At 45.7% G+C, this 19730-nt stretch overlaps 1 protein-coding gene across 4 annotated transcripts; it reads left to right on the top strand.

The window, feature by feature from the left end:
- The first annotated feature begins 257 nt into the window (after positions 1–257).
- Positions 258–19075, top strand: MBD3 (methyl-CpG binding domain protein 3). 4 transcript variants are annotated; one of them, XM_082495220.1, is made up of 8 exons: positions 272–347; positions 4538–4594; positions 7482–7641; positions 9513–9650; positions 12744–12834; positions 13340–13517; positions 15322–15519; positions 17181–19075. In XM_082495220.1, the coding sequence occupies exons 1-7, from the start codon at positions 334–336 to the stop codon at positions 15512–15514; spliced, it is 831 nt and encodes a 276-aa protein (XP_082351346.1). In that variant the 5' UTR covers positions 272–333; the 3' UTR covers positions 15515–15519; positions 17181–19075. The 4 variants fall into 4 exon arrangements, with proteins under 4 accessions (XP_082351347.1, XP_082351346.1, XP_082351349.1 ...); XM_082495223.1 differs by lacking the exon at positions 272–347 and adding an exon at positions 1396–1463; XM_082495222.1 differs by lacking the exon at positions 272–347 and adding an exon at positions 1605–1731.
- The last annotated feature ends 655 nt before the right edge of the window (positions 19076–19730 follow it).

A 19730-nucleotide genomic window follows, 5' to 3' on the forward strand; every position in this document is an offset into this window, starting at 1 on the left:
CGCGGCGGGAAGGCCGAGAGGCGGAGCGGTGGAAGGGGCGGGCGGAGCGCGGAGCGGAGTGTGGAGGAGGCGGGAGGAGGAGGAGGAGGCGGCGGCGGCGGCGGCGGCGGGAGGGCCGCGGCAGAGCGGCGTCAGGGCCCGGCGGGCGGGAGCGGGACCGGGAGCAGGACCGTGACCGGGACGAGCCGCGGCTCCAGCGCCGCCTCCCGGGGGCGGCGGGGAGGGGTGGGGGTGGGGGGGTGCGGGCGGATCGCGGAACAGCCGTCGGCGGGAGGAGAGCGGGAAGAGCCGGCGGAGGCAGGCGGGAGCGGCCGCGGGCCGGGCCGGGCCGCCATGGAGCGGAAGAGGTGGGAGCGCTCGGCCGGGCCGCGGCACCCCCAGACCCGGGCCCCGGGGGGCGGTGGAGGGGTAGGGGGGGACCGGGAGGAGACGCCCGCCCGGTGGGAGGCGGCGGCCCCGTCTGTGCGTCCGTCTGTGCGTCCCCACAGGTGGACGCGCGGTGGGGGCTGTGGAGGGGGTGGTGGTGGTGGTGGTGGTGGTGGTTCTGACAGCGGCCTGAGGCGATGAGCAGCGGGGAAGGGGCGCAGTGCCTTTCGGGGCCCCCTTCAGAGCGGCTCATGCTTTAGGAAATACAGTATTTTAATTTTTTTTTTTTTTTCATTTTATTTTATTGTAACGTGACAGAAAGCGGGTGTTTGCGAAGGAGCGGTGAGCGTGGCCGCCCTCCCGCCTGCCTGGGGCTCTGCCAGCGTATGGGGGAAATTTGGGGCTTTCTCCAGACACGGCCATGGCGCTGCGGTAGGGGAGAGCCCGGGGGGTGCCTCATCCCTGGGGAGGGAAACGTGCGGCCGCAGAGCTGCTCGAGCTGCCCGCAGGATTCCTACGGGTACCGACGTCTCATACAGCCGTAGGTGGCCCATATGGGCCGTATGGATCCCTCCTGCCCACCCCCATGAGCCGCTGTGCGAAACTGGGGTCCCTCAGGAGCCGGAGAAGAGCATAAGCAGAAGTTACCCCAGGTGTCCTTAGCTGGCCTTGCTTGTCGGCGAAATGCGTGCAATCAACTCCTGCACGTGTTAGGTTTCATTTATTTATTACTTTTTTTTTTTTTTTTTTTTAAATATATATTATCAGATTACAGCTGTGAGAAAAGCACGTAGGGCTGGGCGGTGAGCGAACCAGCAGATATCATCCTCGGGAGCGTAAAGCTGGACGCCACCGGCTCCACCGCCGCGGCTTGGAGTTTGCGGGGAGAAGGAAAGACCACCGGCGGCAGCTTAGAGGAGGCGCAGCTGCGAGATTAAAAGATTCCAGTTTTTTTTCCAAGAACTTATTTTATTTGTAAAGTTGCGGTCTCAGAGCTGAGCTTAAAAAAGAGGGGTGGAGAGAGGATTAAGTAGCATATTTTTATTCCTAAGTTATAATGGATTTTCCCTTTATATCAATTTGGACCGAGATCAAAGGTACAGTAGGGCTCTGCTGCGCTAATTTTTGGTTACTGTTGCATTTTGCATTACCTCAGAGTAGAAAATACATGTGTGGCAGTTTATTAACACCTCTGCCATTTCTACCTGTTGCTTACCTGGGTGATTTTTTTTTTTTTTTTTTTTTTTTGTTCGGCTACCCTGAACGTACAGATGCAGTTCGTGTTTGTGGGAAATTGCACGCATGGTTTGGAAACAAGCGCTCTCCGGTGCGATCACCAGCCTTGAGACTGAACACTGAGCTGAGGTGATCAGCGGCGGAGTGGCAGTTACTGCTTTTCCCAACCGTTGTTTAGGGCTAATGCGCTTTCTATTTGGAGGTTTCCTTTTGTAACCCTGAGCACTAGCAGCACATGCTTTCTTCATGAAGGTTTCTGTCAAATACGAGTTCTGCTTTGGGCGACAAGACAAATAGGTTGCGCTGAGTATCTTCAGCCCATCAGATGTGAGTCTTTGCGAGCTGGTTGCTCGCTGGAAATTAAACCCTCCTCGAGGTGTAAGTCCCTGGGCAGATTTTTTAAGAGTCCTATAACTTTGCGCTTACCAACTGTTGATTGTGCAGAATTTTTTTAACCGGACTGCATTCTCTTGTCTGCCTGTGGCTCAAGAGTTGGGAAACCCAAAAGGTTGTCTGGCCGATGTGGTAGGACTTGTGGGCCAAATCAGAGCGAGCTGGAGAGGTGCAGGGATGCAGGATTTCAGGAAGGGAAGCGTATCGGGGATTTTGTGAAAGTGGCGCGTTGCCTTTCAGAGAGTTTTGGCTACAAAGGCTCTCTTCAAACTCTGTGGTCTCGCCTAGGGGGAGGAGAATTTAGTGCTGCTTTGTGTGGCTTTTCTGTATTTTTCTGCTGAAGGTGTGATGACCAAATGTTTGAGAAGTTTGGGATCGCTGCTTGTCTCTGCTTCAACTTGCTGACATTGCCGTTCTGGGAAACTTAACAGATCTCTTGGGTGAAGCTTATTTTTTTGTGAATTTCTCACCTATGCAGCACCTATGTAAAAAGTTGAAGAAAACGTTTTTAACACACCTCCCCAAGTATATTTTGGTCTGTATACTTTTTTTTTTTCCCCCAAAAAAAATTGTGGAGGAGAATGCTCTTTCTCGGTTGTTTTGTTTTACCCAGAGCTTGTCCAGTGCAACTCTCATGATGCTTGAGATGAGCCTTACAAAAATGACTGGTTATATTTGGGCTGTTGTGGGACTGCCACTCAGGTTCTTGTTTAGTGGTGGGGTGCTTCTGGAAATTTGAGGGATTTTGTGTGTATCAAAGTTGGGGGGGGTTGAGTTTGGGTTGGTTTTTTTTCGGGTTGGTTTTTTTTTTGTGGTTGGAGCCCAACAAAGACAACCCCATTGCCCTGCGGGGCAGGGAGCATCCCTTACGCCCTGCGGCTGGCACGTAGATACTGCTTGGGCCAGCTGCGGTGGCACGGGCCAGCTCGGTCCCCCAAGGCTGGTACCAGTTACGGAGGGAAGAGGAGATGCTGCTGTGTGGAGGTGTGATGACGTGGGGTGGGTTATGGCAGCTGGAGGAGTCCCCTGGTCTTGCTTGTTCACACACCGGTGCTGGTGAACGCTGTGGGTATCTCTGCGCTTACCCGGTGTGAGCGAGTGTGGGAGCACCGAGGCGGGACTGGGTGCAGATGCTGCAGCCGGGGATAACATGAAGATGCTGTCAGAGGCGAGGACTAACGGTGGCAGCATGTGAGGTGTCCCAGGGCACGCGTCTCTCCCTAGGGAGCAGTGTCGGGGGGTGTGCAGCACCCCAAGGACCCCTGGCCTGTGCCTGGAGCAGTGCAGCTGGGGTGGGCTGTGACTCCCCAGCTCTGCGCAGGAGGGAGCGCGATTGCAATGGAGAAGGATAAACCTTTCACGTTATCCCCATCCCCCCCACCAGCGAGGAAACGAAGCTTTGGGCATATGCTATTGATCACCCTTTTAACCTAGGTTATTCCTGTCTCCATTTCTTCAAAATGCAGGCAACGCCTGGGTTTGTTCAGGTTTGGGTTTTGGTGGGTTTTTTTTTCTGTCTTTTGTCCCTCGCTTTCCAAGTTGTGCAGATCCTGCGTAGGCTAAATGGGGAGAGCGGAGGGGAGGAGACTCGTGTAACGAGGGAGGAGGGCCTGGGCTTGCAGTCGCTCTCTCCTTAAGAATATAAGGCAGGAAACAAAGGGTGAGCTGCACATGGAGAGCAGCGGGCACCTGGCAGCGCTTGGCCCTTCAATAGGCTGCCAGCATTCGGCTTAATCCACGCCCGAAAACTCTGAATAACAAGCGAGGGTGGCTTGGGTTTGCTCGTACCACCCCTCCGTCCGCGCCGGGTTCGTTTTGTTAGTGCCGAGGCCGGGCTGCGCAAACACATAATGCGTTGGAGCTTTTGATGGATGAGCATGTAAAATCGCTTGCAACTTTGCGGTTGCTTTGCTTTTCGTAACCTGAAGTGTGAAAGACTTTAATTCGGGAGCTGAGTACAGCGCACTCGCAGCATCAGTATTCTTTAGAAGAGATTGGGTTTTTCAGCTTTGCACCAAGATGTCTCTTTTCTGGGTCTCTTCAGTCTTTGTGTGTCAGAAACAGGAGTGCAGAGCAAAGCTCTTCCTCTGGAGTGGAAGGAGATAAATTTCATGACATTTTAAGGGCACACAAGCATTTTAACAGCGTTCAGACTTCATAAATGCTGGTTTACTGTTTTTGTGCCTTGTGACATGCAACAAGCAATATCACTGCTGAAGTTTTGTAGGGCTTTGGCTGCTTTTTTTTTTTTTTTTTTCCTTTTTCTTTTTTTGTTCCCTCCCCCCCCCCCCTTGACTCTCTTAGGTGTCTGTAGGTGCCCTCAGTGGCTGTGTCCTACCAAGTATGCTCCTGTCAGGGGACACCAGGAGCTCCAGAGCACACCAGCCACTTCTTTCTGTTTGTATTTACCAAGCAAGTTTACTGTCGGCTTTGTGAGTTGTAGCTTTGTTCCCCGGTCTGCTGTTGCTTCAGAGAGTCTTGCTAGAGTATTGCCTTTTTCAAGACATAATCAGAATAAAAGTTTTTCTTCTGAACTTTTCAGTGCTTTTCCTTTGGGCCAAGCTTCCCCGGGAAGAGACAGGACTCTGAGTCATTTCAGGTGGGTTCTTTTTTTTTGGATGTATGCGGACTTTGAGCAATTTTTCAGACCCATTGCAAATTTACTACAACAGATACTAAGCAAAAAAGCTGAAGGGCGATGTTCATTTAAAATACTGTGTCTGAGTGTGTCTATCTGTTGTTCTGGAAGTTATGCTGTGCTTCTAAGTGCACAATTCACTGTCATGTATTATTTTTACAATTATTAAGACACTAAACTGTAAATTGGAGGTGCGGATCTTGGAAGAGGAAGAGGTGTCATATTCTTCACATAATAGGAGTTTCTCTTCTTGGCTTCACTGACAGCAGTGATGGCTGTGGCCTAAAAGCTGCTGGACTTGGTTATTCCTCTTTCTGGATTGAGGCGTATAACTCCCTTTATATTTTTAAAAAGTGGTTTCAGATTTGAGTCTGGACCCAGTCTTTGTTCCTGTCTGCTTATTCCTGCTCTCTATGTCATCTTCTGTCCTGAGCATTTGTGCAGCTCCATAGTCCACTGGTCCGGCTGAGGAATAACCAGTGATAAAGTGTTTCATAGAGTCATAGACTGGTTTAGGTTGGAAGAGACCTTAAAGCTCATCCAGTGCCACCCCCCTGCCCTGGGCAGGGACACCTCCCCCTAGCCCAGGTTGCTCCAAGCCCTGTCCAACATGGCCTTGACCACCTCCGCGGATGGGGCAGCCACAGCTTCTCTGAGCGACCTGCGCCAGTGCCTCACCACCCTCCTCCTCTTCTCCCTGCCCTCTAAAGGGGGATTCTTTTCCCCATCTGGTTAACTGCATTTGCCTGGGCGCTTTCATGCCGGAGCAGTGGTGGTGGTGGGAAGTAGACATGGGGCAGGATAAGCAGCTTGGGAGCAGTCGGGGCCAGGAGCTTCCTAAGCAGATGCTGTGTGAGGGATGACCAAAACCTTTTGGTTTTAAGTCCTTTGAAAGACTTTTTCCATATTTCAGTTTTAGTATAATTCATATTAACCTCGTCTCTCAGTTTTTGTAGAGTTTTTAATATTTTGGTTCTTTATCTATTTTTTTGCACACACAGTCTGACTTGGACTAACTGGTTTGCCACTGTCCCATACTAGATATTCTATGCTTATGCTATTTTTTTCAGACCTTTCCCCTAATAAAGGCTTCAGGGAAACAGATAACGTGATGAAAAGAGGCTTTTTTTCTTTGAGAAGGCCCCGGAGAGGTTGTTAGATCTTACCAGTGTGAACACCACCACTGTGGCAGAGCGGGGTCTGTGCCGAAATGTTTTAACTGAAATAGTAGTATTCTTTCCTTTTGTCCTCTGACAACTTTATTATTTCAAATTATTCTTGGCCTTCAAGTAAAAACCTTGCAACAAGCAGCTTGCATTCCGGGCTTCAGGAATAACAGAAGGTAACCTTAATTACAGAGCTTCAGCAGTCCTCAGAGAGCATTTGAACCTCCTTGGTGTTGATTTATCTCCAGCAGGAACGAGTTGCATTGATACCACTTCTCTCCTCAGTATTAAAAACTGGGACTCTAATACGTAGGTAATGCTTCTCGTCATCTCAAGCTCAACGCTTGGATGTTGTGAAGTTGCTTTGAGTTGTTGAACTCATGGGTGCCATCACTACGTATTGGTGAGGTCTCACTGGGATGTGACCTTACGTCTTCTGCATGAGATCCTTGGCAGATCAAGAGCGGAGGGTGTTTGTGGGCGAGGGAGGACATCACCCCACTTCCATGCAATATGGCTGAAAAAAATGTTCTAACACTACTGATTGCTCTATAAAAGAAGAAAATGGATAAATTGGGGGGAGGTGTTAACTGGCATTTTTGATCTTAAGATGCCTTTCACCCAACGAACCTGTGTTTAGCACGATAGATGTTTGTGGAGCGAGCTTCTGCCAGATGGGTACTAAGATTGAATATGCAAGTTGCAAGATGCAGAAAACCAGAAATGAGAGGAATTAAGGTAATAAAGAGGTGTTGTTATGATGCTAAATGAGAACGTGAAGGATACTTTGGGTTATTGTCTATATAGTTCTACACTGCAGTCATAACACATTGGCATATTTTTTGCATAAAAATAAAAGATCTTACGGAGCAGTGTTTTGTAGTAGTGAAAAAGGTATTTAAAGTAAAAAAAAAAAAAAAAACCCAAACAACAGTGAGGAGTTGGAGTACTTTGTGCCTGCTTGCCAGGTTGTAGTCTTTCATGTGAAACCAGGTGTTTCACGTGAAAGAAATCTCTTCTGTTTTGCCACTAATGGAAAGTTTTCCAAAGTTTTTACCTTTATTTTCGCATCACTTAAGCTTTTTAATTCTTTGCTTTGCAGCTTGTCAGCAGTTAACTTCTGTTCTTTCTCCTTGCTACTGTGTAATCCTAAAGTGAAGTGTTCAGAATGCTACCAAAAAGGTGTAATCAAACCTGAATGTGCTATTCAGGGTGGGGGAGAAGGAATCTGGTGAGATGTTTGTGGTGCTGGTCAAACATAACACTCCTGGGAGAAGAAATTATGCTTGAAAATGGGCATTTATTATTTGAGACAAGTGATAAATAAATCTATGCTGGTATCTCCCATGTCAGTCATGGTGTGAATTACGCTATGTTCATTTATACCTGGTCTGAATCTTCCTCTTTACATATAAAAACATTTTAACGCGATCTGTACTTAATTTGTCTCTTCCACAGTAATCATGAGGAGTTGATATGAAAGCAATAACGTCCGTTAGACTTTAATGTGAGCTTCATTCTAGGAGGTTCAGCACAACTTTTTTTTTTTCATGAAGGAAATAAAACTTCCCTCTCCTGACTTGCGGCGGGTGCTGGTATTGAAGTCCAGAGGGTTTTAATTTCCCTCCTTGTTTCTTTTCTGTGGTTTTTTTTTTTTTGTTTTTTTTTGTTTGTTTTTTCAGCCCAAGTGGTAAAAAGTTCCGAAGCAAGCCCCAGCTGGCACGCTACCTGGGGAGCTCGATGGACCTGAGCACTTTCGACTTCCGCACAGGAAAAATGTTGATGAATAAAATGAACAAGAACAGACAGAGGATGCGCTACGACTGTTCCAACCAAGCCAAAGTAAGACTAAGTGCAGTGGCAGCTTTCCCCTTTCTGTCTGTGGTTGGACCAGCCAAACTCCCTTGCACAGCAATGGCTGTATTAGTGTGAAAATTAAGGAATTTGCAATTAGTGTGAGAAACTGGAGTTGTATGAGATAGCAACGTCTCTGTTATGGGGTGTTGGACAGATACTGCGGTTCACCGATTCTTCCAGGGTGCTGATGCCATGGAAGAACATTGTGGTACTGCTAAATCTTGTGTACGGAAGGGCTGGAGGGAGAGCTGGCATCTTTCTCTCTTCCCCTCCCTGGAGTGCAAGATCGCCTTCTCCGGCACGATCTCCTCCGGAGCCCCACATCTCCAGCTGAGTCCTGTGGCTGTGCAGCAGCTCCGCTCTGCTCCAGCATTCGGTCTGGGGGAGGAGGGAGCAGTGGTGTGGGGCAGCAGGGATGGCTGGGGCTATCGGTGGGCCATGCTGATGTCTCGGCTTTGGAACTGATCTAAGGAGGGGATACATTTTGGGCAAAAAGCTGAAGGGACAAGAGGATGGCAAGGCCTATTTGTAGAACAAAATAAAAGAGTGTGTGTTTGGCACCCGGTAATTTTGATTGTTAAGGTTTAGTCAAGGTTACAGTGATGTTGGTGTGCTGTCTGGCTGCATAGATTGCCTCAAGTAATTCTTAACTATCTTCATCGGATGCTAAAAGCTTTCTCGGAACCCAAAAGCTTATGTCTATGCACCTAAACATTAAATGTGGAAAATAGCGTAATGCTTACTTTCTAAGTATGTCAACCAGTCAAGAATCATCATCATCGGGAGTGATTGGAACGTTTACTTAGCGCTAGGTGCTGTAGTGGTATTTTAAAAGAAACGTGCCTTGCTGCAGAGACCAGCGGCTAACACACGTCTCACAGGCTAACAATTCATAGAATCATAGAATGATTTGTGTTGGAAGGGACGTTATAGCTCACCCAGTGCCACCCCCCTGCCCTGGGCAGGGACACCTCCCCCCAGCCCAGGTTGCTTCAAGCCCCATCCAACCCGGCCTTGAACACCTCCAGGGATGAAATTTCTGCCCGAACTTTTCAATAAATGTATGAATTGGCTTATAAATGAATTATCACACAGGTGATCTGAAATTATATTTGTCCTGAATACATCTTTTCTACATCTCATGAATAAATATGTTAAGCAGCTGCGGTGTCTACATCCTCAAGAACAAAGTATGTCCTACAGCCATTTCAAGGCTTGCACGTTAGATCTTGGGAAGGAGAAACGGTCTTCCTATGTTTCCATTAACATAAAATGCAGTCATGTAGTGAAAACTGGATTGTTAAGAGCGCTGTTTAAAAACTGAGTTTTGTTAAGAATCGAAAGTAAAAAAAGTGATGGAGGTTCTAGCTGCATTGATTTGTGTATTGGCTTCCACAACTGGATTTAAACAGAACGGTTTAAAATGGTTTCTGGATTCACAAAACAGTCTCTAAATTCCACTTCATAATTTTTCTAATTATTACAAACATTGTGTCGAAATCTTCTGTTTTAGTGATGTACAGGCGGCTTGCCAAAGTGCAAACTCAGTGTTCTGACTCCTGACTTCTGTCAAAAGTGGGATAAAACCAATGTGTATCAACTTGAATGAGGGGAGGTTCTATGTTAAGTAGAATGTGGTAAAAGTGGAAAACACTTTAATTTTGATAAGTCTAAGAAAAGGTTTGAACATAGCTATGCACTTTTAGCAGTCTGACTCAAACAGGTTGACATCAGACAAGTTTTCTAGTCCATGAACTCTTCCTTTTCCCTGCTGCACATCTTTATGGCTGTAGTAGCATTTAAGCAAATTAATTTTTTTTTGTGGGTTTCACCCTCCTTTTGTTTGAAATTTTTAGGGCAAGCCTGATTTGAACACAGCACTGCCCGTCAGACAGACGGCCTCCATATTCAAACAACCTGTCACAAAGATCACAAACCATCCCAGCAACAAGGTGAAGAGTGATCCTCAGAAAGCTGTGGACCAGCCCCGGCAGGTAACGCTCACGGCTGAGTACCTTCTTCTCCAGAACTAAGAAACTCCTGGTTTTGCTGCTGGGGAGGGTCCCAAAATAAATCGCTTTAATTTTGTGATGCTGAACAAATAGTCCCTGGCGATTTGAAGTCTCTGATATTTCAGAATCAATAACTTACAGTGCTCCCAGGTTTTAAAATCAGAACAAACCCTATTTCCTTGAAGTCTCTGATATTTCAGAAACAATAGCTTACAGTGCTCCCAGGTTTTAAAATCAGAACAAACCCCATTTCCAGTATATAGTTAATATGCCGTCTGCACTGTGTTTTATAACTAGGCTCCAACCTGTTATAGATTACAATTCTGCTTTAGTTGAGCCTTCATTTCCTTAATGCTGAAATTAAGTATTACCTACAAATTTAGACAGACATTGTAACCACTTCAGGGGACATTTGCATTGTAAGTAGAATCATTGTCAAATGTTCCAATTGTATAAGAATTCTGTGTTTCAAGAAATCCCTGTTCCGTTACAGACCCCATACGATGTGGTGTGTGCATTGTACCCCCTGCATGGACCTTTTGTCAGATGCGCCTATCATTAATAGTTAACTCTACCTGTATGAATAAGGTCATAAATTCACTAGGAATGTAATTATTAATACAAAATCAACATGTTTTTCTTATCATACCGTGTATTTGCAAACAAGAGAATGCACCAAAACTCAAGGAAATCTTTCAGCTTAACTTTGCTTAGTGAAAGGATGCAAAAAGTGTGCTTAGGACAAGTGTGGCTTTGAAGTTGTAAAATAAGATGTACCGGTTTAAAGCGGCCTTTGGAAGGCCTTCTCGTTCCATTAACGTTACCCAGAGCTGGTGGCCTGTTGCCTCTGCGGAGCTCACACCCGGGATTCTGCGGATGCTCTCCTGTAGTGAGTCCGTCTTTGTACCTTTTGGAAACCAGGTGTTCAGCTCCATTACTCTGGTGCCGTCATCGGTATCGCTTATCAGTGCATTTTAAACTCTTGCGGGTCTGGTGGAATTAAAATATACCATTCCAAGAGGGAAAGTGATTTGAATAAAATTTAACAATACCCTATAAACTACTTACCTCTCACACTGAAAACCTTTTCTGCAAACTTAAAAACTACCTTTCTGAAGTGTGAGAGAGATTCTATTTGAAATGGAGTTGGATGGTTTGTTTGGTGGTTGTTGGTTGTTTTTTTTTGGGGGGGGGGGATTGTTGTTAGGTTGGGGTTTTTTACCATTTTCTTTTTTAACCAGGTTGGTAGGGTTTTGGCATGGTGTGCTGAGGAAGTAGAGCACATGTGTTCACAGTGTTGTGGCTATTCCTATTAACCTCTTGGCTAGTTAAGACAATAAAAGAGGACGCTATAAAGATATGACATTGATAGGCAAAGCTCTGAGCTGGGTAGAGATTTGTATCCCTGTTGTGGCAGAGCTTGATCGGGGAGCGCAGATTGACTTGCGAGTGCCATCTCTTACACAGCGGGGATCAGCCCCGGTACACAAAGGTGTTGTCTGTCATCGGACCTGTGTCATTTCGCTGCTCACGTTACTACTTGTAATGCAGCTTCCGAGGCTCTGCTTCTGCTTTCCTCATGTACTCCTTTTCTTTGCTATGACAACATTGGAGTTACCTGAGAAGGTCCTTTAGAGGTTTTTATGTATATATAAAAAGATATATACTGTATGTATAATATAGATACACATATTGGTTTATATATTTCATTTTCATAGAATCATAGACTGGTTTGGGTTGGAAGGGACCTTAAAGCTCACCCAGTGCCACCCCCTGCCCTGGGCAGGGACACCTCCCCCCAGCCCAGGTTGCTCCAAGCCCCGTCCAACCCGGCCTTGAACACCTCCAGGGATGGGGCAGCCACAGCTTCTCGGGGCAACCTGCGCCGGGGGCTCACCGCCCTCACAGTCAAGAAGTTCTTCCTCAGATCTCATCTCAATCTCCCCTGTTCCAGTTTAAAATCATCACCCCTCATCCCATCTCTCCCCTCCCTGATCCAGAGTCCTTCCCCAGCTCTCCTGGAGCCCCTTTAGGGACTGGAAGGGGCTATATTTTCTATTATATAGCATAGAATAGGGCAAACTTGCTCTTTCTTGTGTCTTTCTCTGTGCTATACATCTAAAAGTCTGTTAAATTACAGCTTTAAAATATTTTACCATTCTGCAGTATATTTTAACCTCTGGTCAGCAGATTCCAGATGTTTCTTCAAAATTTGAAAACAGTGCTAAGTCTCATCACGCGCTGGCTTAAAATTAGTGTATTTCAAAGTCATAGGCTAGAGAATATCCAGCCAGTGGGTTTTGGCTGTGAGTGTCCTTATTCCCCTAGTTGGGAGCTGGTGATTGGGAAAGTCGTGCAAGTTCAGTTGCGCTCCGATTTTGGCAGGCGTGAAAACGGAACATGTGTGGACTGTTTAGGTTAAAATCTTAGTTTCTCAAAACCTAGATAAAATTGCGTTCTTGTAAGACCAATGGTGCTCCAGCTATTAATTGAGTTTCCTTATACATGTAGATTGAGGGCTGGAGGTGTATGTAGGCATAGTATGTACCAAACTGTGCATTCACGTGTTCTTAAGCTTGAGGAGAACCTGTGATTCAAAATATGGTAAAGGACTAGACATGTTTTTTTCTCATGAGAAACTCCTAGAAAGGAATAAAATAATATTTTACCTTGGCAAGAGCTTGGATACAATTTTTGCATCCCTTAACTTCTGTGGTATATGTGAGACAGCCAGAGGGGCATGGGAGGGTAAAAAAGGTTGTCCCACCGTATGTGCACTTAGACGGAAGCCAGCGAGCCTTGCCTTGCTGTTCTGGTTCAGGAGGAGTGAAAGTACCAGACCCTGGAAGAAAATAAAGTCTTTTTCTAGGCAGCAAATCAGGACAGAGTTGCGGGACTGATTGGTGATGAGGATTGTTCCCTGCCCTCGGACGCGGCAGACCCCTGCGATAGTAAATCCAATATGGAATTGTCTGCAGCGGCCGCCTCCCCGTTTTGGATTGTAAGCAGATGCTTTGTGCAGTTAGCAATTCCATTTCTCTGTTTTGTGCCAATAAACGCTTTCTTTGATGTCAGCTCTTCTGGGAGAAGAAATTAAGTGGACTGAATGCTTTTGACATTGCGGAGGAGCTGGTGAAAACGATGGACCTTCCAAAAGGTTTACAAGGTAATCGGAGTCTGCCCTTCACTCCAGGGGTGGCATTTTGAAACCAGTCTGTAGTGTGTCGGACCTCCTTGTTCTCCAGTGGTCCTCGGTGCTGTGGATCTTCCCAGCTTCAGCAGGAACTGTTAGTGCTCTGGCTGGGAGGCTTGGTGCCCTTCGTTCTGTGGGGATACTGAAGCAAAGCTTCTTAACTTTTGTTTGTTTGTTTGTTTTCCAGAAGCAGAATGGAACCAGCTTCCATTCCCAATTTGTTTGGTGGTTGTTTTGTTGGGGTTTTTTTTTTTGTGTGTTGGTGTGTAACAGAATGAGGAATTGATCTAGTTTTAAATAACCTCGGAGGGAGTTGTAGAGGTGCTGTTAGAAGTGTTTAGGACTGAGATTTGTGTTGTGTTGGCTTTCTAAATGACAGTACGTGCTTTGCCATTAAAATTTAAATAATGCCTCTTGTCCTGATTTGCTGTTCTTTGTCTTGTGCAATATTGATCTTCGCTTTTGCTCCCACTTGCAGGGGTTGGACCTGGTTGCACTGATGAAACACTCCTCTCTGCTATAGCTAGTGCTCTGCACACCAGTACTATGCCTATCACTGGGCAGCTGTCTGCAGCCGTGGAGAAGAATCCCGGAGTTTGGCTAAACACCTCACAGCCACTTTGCAAAGCATTTATGGTGACGGATGAAGATATTAGGTATTAACTAGAAATATCTCTTACTGTCTTGGAACAAGGTTTCTTGTGGTAATACAGTAACCCCTGCTTTTTAATTTTTCAATGGCAAGTTTAAATATCTGATGGAGCACTATGGCTTAATGAATTGTTTTGAATGCTTCTTTATCAGTAGAGTATAGAATCATAGAATCGTCTGGGTTGGAAGGGACCTTTAAGATCACCAAGTCCAACCATCAACCTGACACTGCCAAACCCACCACTAACCCACGTCCCTCAGCACCATGTCTGCCCCTCTCTTAAATCCCTCCAGGGATGGTGACTCCACCACTGCCCTGGGCAGCCTCTTCCAGTGCTTGACAACCCTTTCCATGAAGAAATTTTCCCCAGTCTCCATCCTAAACCTCCCCTGGCGCAACCTGAGGCCGTTTCCTCTTGTCCCATCGCCTGTTCCTCGGGAGCAGACTGACCCCCCCTCGCTACCCCCTCCTTTCAGGGAGCTGTAGGGAGCAAGAAGGTCTCCCCTCGGCCTCCTCTTCTCCAGGCTGAACCCCCCCAGCTCCCTCAGCCGCTCCTCACAGGACGTGTGCTCCAGACCCCTCACAGCTCCGTCGCCCTTCTCTGGACACCTCCAGTGCCTCAATGTCTGTCTTGTCGTGAGGGGCCCAAAACTGAACACGGCACTCGCGGTGGGGCCTCACCAGTGCCCAGTACGGGGGACGATCGCTGCCCCAGTGCTGCTGGCCACACTATGGCTGACACGGACCAGGATGCTGTTGGCCTTCGTGGCCACCTGGGCACACTGCTGGCTCATACGCAGGCGGCCGTCCACCAGCACCCCCAGGGCCTTCTCCACCAGGCAGCTTTCCAGCCACTCTGCCCCATCCCGTAGCGTCCATGGGATGGGACTTAGCACTGCTTGATTATGCACCTCTAAGCAAAGAAGAGATTGGAGAAATCCCAAACAGTGCGATTCGATTCTTCTCACCTTATTCCATGTCAGCATGGGACCAAAGAAAAGCTCTAACTGCTGCGGTGGCAGCAAACAAGGATGCAATTTATTTCAGTATAACTTGCTTTCAGTCGTGAATTGCGTTGCTAAATCGAGACTGGTCAAATTCAGCTTTAAGCACTTAATAGAGAACCGAATATAGCAGAGAGACTAACCTGAAAGTGTGCTACTGTGCATCCATTAACGGCATTTAAAGGTAGTAATTGTTTGACTGATAAATCTTTTTGAATTGCAGGATGACTTCTTTTGTGCTTGATTTTATACATGAATGACCAGGAAAAAGGGTTTGTTTATAACTTTATGATTTCCTGTGGCTGAGATGGAATAGGAGTCCCGTGAGCTGCAGGTTGTTGATCACTTCTTTACTAGGGCTTTGACAGAAAAGGAGCTGTAAAATTTAAGGTTGCGACTCAAAAGGAGAATGAGTGAAGTGATCAGAAACTTAATTTTCTCCAGTCTCATTTTTGGAAATCTGAGCAGGGTGGGCTGTCTTTTTCTTGTTTAATATTAGTACTAGGAACTAAAAATAAAACAAAGTCTTGAGTCAGCTGCTAGATTAGACATGTTTCAGCCCGAATTAAAAGTGGTACAATCAACACTAAGGTCTTGTAATAGAAGATATTGGACAGCTTTTTAGAGTGTTGCTCCCCTTATAGGATAATGCCAGGCAATATTTTTTTACAATGCAGTTCTTAGAGAGGTCTCTTTCAAAGCCACGCTTGTCCGCCTGGCCTCCTGGAGGTGGGATTTAAGATTCCTTTCCCTCGAAAGAGGCAGCTTTGAGGACTGATGTCCGTTTTCATTGATTTGGGGCAGGAAGCAAGAGGAACTGGTGCAGCAGGTGCGGAAGAGGCTGGAGGAAGCCCTGATGGCCGACATGCTTGCCCACGTAGAGGAAATAGCAAGAGATGGGGAAGCTCCTTCAGAGAAAGAAGGAGGCGAGGAAGAAGGAGAAGAGGAAGAGGAGGAGGAGGAGCAGGACCATGACCAGGAGATGGAGAATGTATAGTCCAGGTAAGGAGACAGCATCCTTTCTCACCTTAAAGTGTACTTTATGGAGGGCAGAAGTGTTTTCAGGAGGAATCTTAGTATATATTGACAAATCTGTGCTTTTTAGCATGCACTTTTAAGGGTGTGGTAGCTGTTCTTTCGGGGAAAAAGTCAAATGTTCTTTTGATGGATGTGATGTCTGGTCAGTGCTCGCATTGTCATAGAGTGTTCTCGCCTTATGTCTGTGTCGGATGGGCTAAATGCGTAACCACAACATGTGTGTGAATGCTTGAGGGATTCTGTCTTGTCAGTTCTTAAAAATTTGTCTTGTGATATCAGTTTTCTTCCCCCCTATTTATTTATTTATTACTTCCTACAATAGGTAAAAGGACACTGTGGGCAGAAAGGACAGCTGCCCTCTTATGGACTCAGTTTCTCCCTCACCTGCCTTTTTCTCTCACTTCTGCATTTTTAGTATGTGGTTTCTTGCAGTGTATATTAGAGGGCGCGTTTGTGGATTTTTTAAAAATAATATTTTTAAACAATATTTGAAGAAAGTTAGAAAAAGGCAACCTGACCATCAAAAGAGGGAAATTGCTGAAAAACTTTACATGTGGCAGGAATGTGTAAACTGAAAGTAACAGAAGAATGGGTATATTTGAAATCTGGAAACACCTGAAAAGTTTAAGATTATGTAAAAGTAGTAACTAAAGGATGCGCAGAAATGTGCCTTGACATTGTGCATCACTTACAAGCATCACAGCGCACGTACTGCATGTTTTCAAGCGTATGTCTGACTTTCACTTGTGCAATGGAACTTTTAAAAAAAGTGCAACTAGATTTTTTTATTATTATTTATTTTATTGTCTTGTAAACCAGAATAGCTCTGAATAACGAATCGTCACTGTGTAGCAGTGCAGAAAAAAACAGATATATAAGACCAAGTGAAGATACGCCATCGGGAGTTCCCTTAAATGTTGAGTGTTGCACTAGATGGGGACAGTGCCCCGTGCTGTGAAGCCGAGTTTTTCCTCGCTGCGTTCCTTTGATGTAACCCTAGCCGGGAGCACCGCGTGTGTCGTCAGTGGAGCTCACGCAGTGAGACGAAAACAGAACTCGCCGATTTTAATTTTTGATCATTCCAAGTTTTTAGCCTAAGAAAAGCAATTAGTGTTCTGGCACTGAAATAGGCTAGCCAATACCCTGGGTGCTTCGTTATGTAGCCTCCAGAGCCGGGGAGGCATGAATTAAGAATGTGGAGGGAGGGGGGAAGAATATTTAGGATGACTAGCAGAAGAAAAGCCCCTTTGGAGTGGCAGCTGTATTTCAGATAAAAGGAAGAGTGATTTATGTTGAGCAGTCCTTCGGGCTGGAAGGTTGATTGTAACACAAAATCTCTTTGGCCTTTGGGGGAAACCATCTATATCTGGGTGCTCTCTCTATATTTTGCTGTTTTACCACATCACTAACAGTAGCTTTATTTGGACAGTGAATATCTTGCGTTCCTGTCTATTACAAAGGTCCAGCAACAGCAAAAGGACCAGAACAGTCTGCTGAAGGTGAAAAACAGGAGATAAAGAAGTTGATATGTTATGGCTTTATTGTTTTAAGAGCTCGCTTGCTATAAAGACAAAAAAAAGTACTTGACTTACAAGGTGTGGTTTTTTTTTTCCTCTTTCTTTTAGGGAGTTCCATCTAAGAATTCCCAGTATAAACCCTATCAGCAGGGTCAGCACAACTATTTACAAAGCCAAGAGTGTCTGCGAAGCAAATTGCACCAACAATCCAACCGTACCTATGAGCGTTTTGATGTACACTTCAGGAAACGTTGAGAAGCTGACGGTTCATTAATTGCTGGGTAGTTTTGAAGATGGAACTTGACTAAACTCTACTCCCCTTCCTTTTTTTTAAAAGGGGTAGGGTAATCGGGAATGCAAAAGTGGGAGGGAATAAAGGAATATAAAATGGTGGGAGGGGAAATACTAGGAACCAAATTTCCTGTCCTTTTTTTTTTTTTTGTGGGTCAGTGATAGGTGATACATTTTTAAGCTTTTCTATCAAAGTACCTTTAACAATGACCCGTAGAAACAATTTTCTCTCTAACACAAGTGAGAGAGATGATGTTTCGCTCCTTGGCTACTCTGCTGTAGGCTACCTGTTTGTACCGACTGTAGGGAGGTCATTTTATGTTGTGGATTGTCATTCCGTGTGTCAGCTTGGGTCACCGGATTTCCTTATCCTCGCAAGACCACATTGGTCTTGGAAGTGTGGTCTCGGAGACAAAGTGCCAGTGCCTCTTCCACCTGAGGTTTCGATCGGTAGGGGAAGTTACGCTTGAGGAATTGGTCTTACATCAATGGCAATCGGTTTCTTTTTTTAGTTAGTTCCAGCGCCACACTGAAGGCACTGCCGTGCACGTTTTTGATACGGAGTTACGTACATGTCCGAGCATAGCCGAATAGAGGTTTGAAGATAAATATACCCACTCTGTGGTATAGTTTGCTTTGGTTTAAAGCTGGTCAGAAGGACCTTCTCAACTCGGAATGGAAGGATGACTCATTTCTGACTGACAATGAGGAAAACTTCCTCCTTTCTCTTCTGGTGCCAAGAACCCTGACCTCCGTTTCTGTGCGTGTGGAGGGAAGGGGATCCATTCCAATAGGTGTGTCTACACATCTGCTTTCGTGTGCAGTAATGTTCTGACCTCTTTTAAAACAAGAAAGGAAAAAGGTTGATTTTTCTATAATTGATATCTAAAAACGAATTTAAAGCTTTTTATTAAGTATTAAATCTTTCTTATTTGCATGTGCAGTGAAGTGACCAGCATTTTGTGTCCAAAAATGAAATGATGTGAAACCTGCCTTAATGTGTTTATAAGTATTTGGCTTCACCATGGGTACCTTGATTGATTCCTCAGTCTCTTCTAGTACGTCTGTGAGCATTTTGGGGTAACTTGTGGCTAAAAGTGGATTTATCTGAGGAGGGAGGATCGGGAGAGGGGACGACAATGAGAGTTTATAGCTTGGAGAATGTGTTAACTAAGCTGCAAAAGTTATTTTAGTCTTAGGGTATCCGTCGCATAATTCGTGCGTGGACATCTCAGCTGAGAGTACAGTATAAAGTGGTGGATTAAATATTGTGCCACTACACTAACCAATTGTACAAGTTGTTGGTATCCCAAAACTTGGGGAAGAAAGTAGCTCCCAGAGCCTTTATCGCATAAGGATGATTAGCAGCGACAGCAAGGGCCCAGGGGGAGAGCCTGGAGAGTAATAGCCTGTGGGAATAGTTCAGCTTAGGGATCTGACTAGGTTTAAAAACATCCCATGCCAAAGGGATTGATACTATATTAACTCTTTTCTTAAAGATTTGAAAATGCAAAATTCTTTGATACGGCTCATTTGGAGTACTGCAAGAAGACTGAATTGTACTTTGCTGCTGCTCTACCAGGTATTGCTTTGGGGAACCTTACCTGGTACTGCAGCCAGTGAGAATTCTTTTCCTTTTTCAACAGTCTGTTACGGTTATTATTCTGTAAATCTGTCCTCTTGTACTTCATTGTGTTGAATTAAATGTTTCTCACAAAATAGAGATTCTTCTAGTCTGCGTCAAGCCCCTACCTGCAGTTTTTGTGCTATGCCCCTTCCAGTCGTTTCAGCGGAGGCACTCCTGCATTTTTATTGTGGGCTCCATTCTGAGATTTGGGTCTCGGTATCTGAGCCTGGCAGAGGGGAATCCAGAGGGAGACTTCTCGCTGCAGAGTCCTGTGTCCTCACCAAGTAAGAGGCTGCCGGGGTGTCCCGTCTGACGGGCAGGTTGCTGACGCGGTCCTTTGACTCTCAACTCCAGCAGTTTATAACCCATACTAGAGGTGTTCTTCTCGCCGTGGCACTCTTGTTCTGACACTATTTCTTTTTTAAAAACTTTGTATTTAGCGATGTCTCTGTTTACTTTTCTTTGAATATGATTATATTCTAAGTGTATGCAGCACCAGAACTTCGATGATTGAGACATTGATACTAATATTTTGATGCACTGAGCATCAAGTGTAAATTGCTGCCAACTTGTGCGCCAGCTCTTTTGTTTTCACCACTACTTTCCCTGTTCAGTGCTTTCTCTTTCCTTCAGCCCTTTAAAAATTTATCAGTGTTTTCATTCGTATGGAGGAGTTGATTGTTCGAAGTACCAAAAAGGAGCCCAGGACTCCTATCACATCCAAAGAAACTTCAATCACT

Source organism: Vanellus vanellus, assembly GCF_965231255.1.
Source record: "Vanellus vanellus genome assembly, chromosome: 25".
Lineage (NCBI taxonomy): Eukaryota > Metazoa > Chordata > Aves > Charadriiformes > Charadriidae > Vanellus > Vanellus vanellus.

Bases quoted from the DNA above. Each gene is read 5' to 3' on its own strand.
- MBD3 (XM_082495220.1), top strand. The intron at 12,835-13,339 runs GTAATCGGAGTC...TCCCACTTGCAG, and splicing joins CCTTCCAAAAGGTTTACAAG to GGGTTGGACCTGGTTGCACT. The intron at 13,518-15,321 runs GTATTAACTAGA...GATTTGGGGCAG, and splicing joins GTGACGGATGAAGATATTAG to GAAGCAAGAGGAACTGGTGC.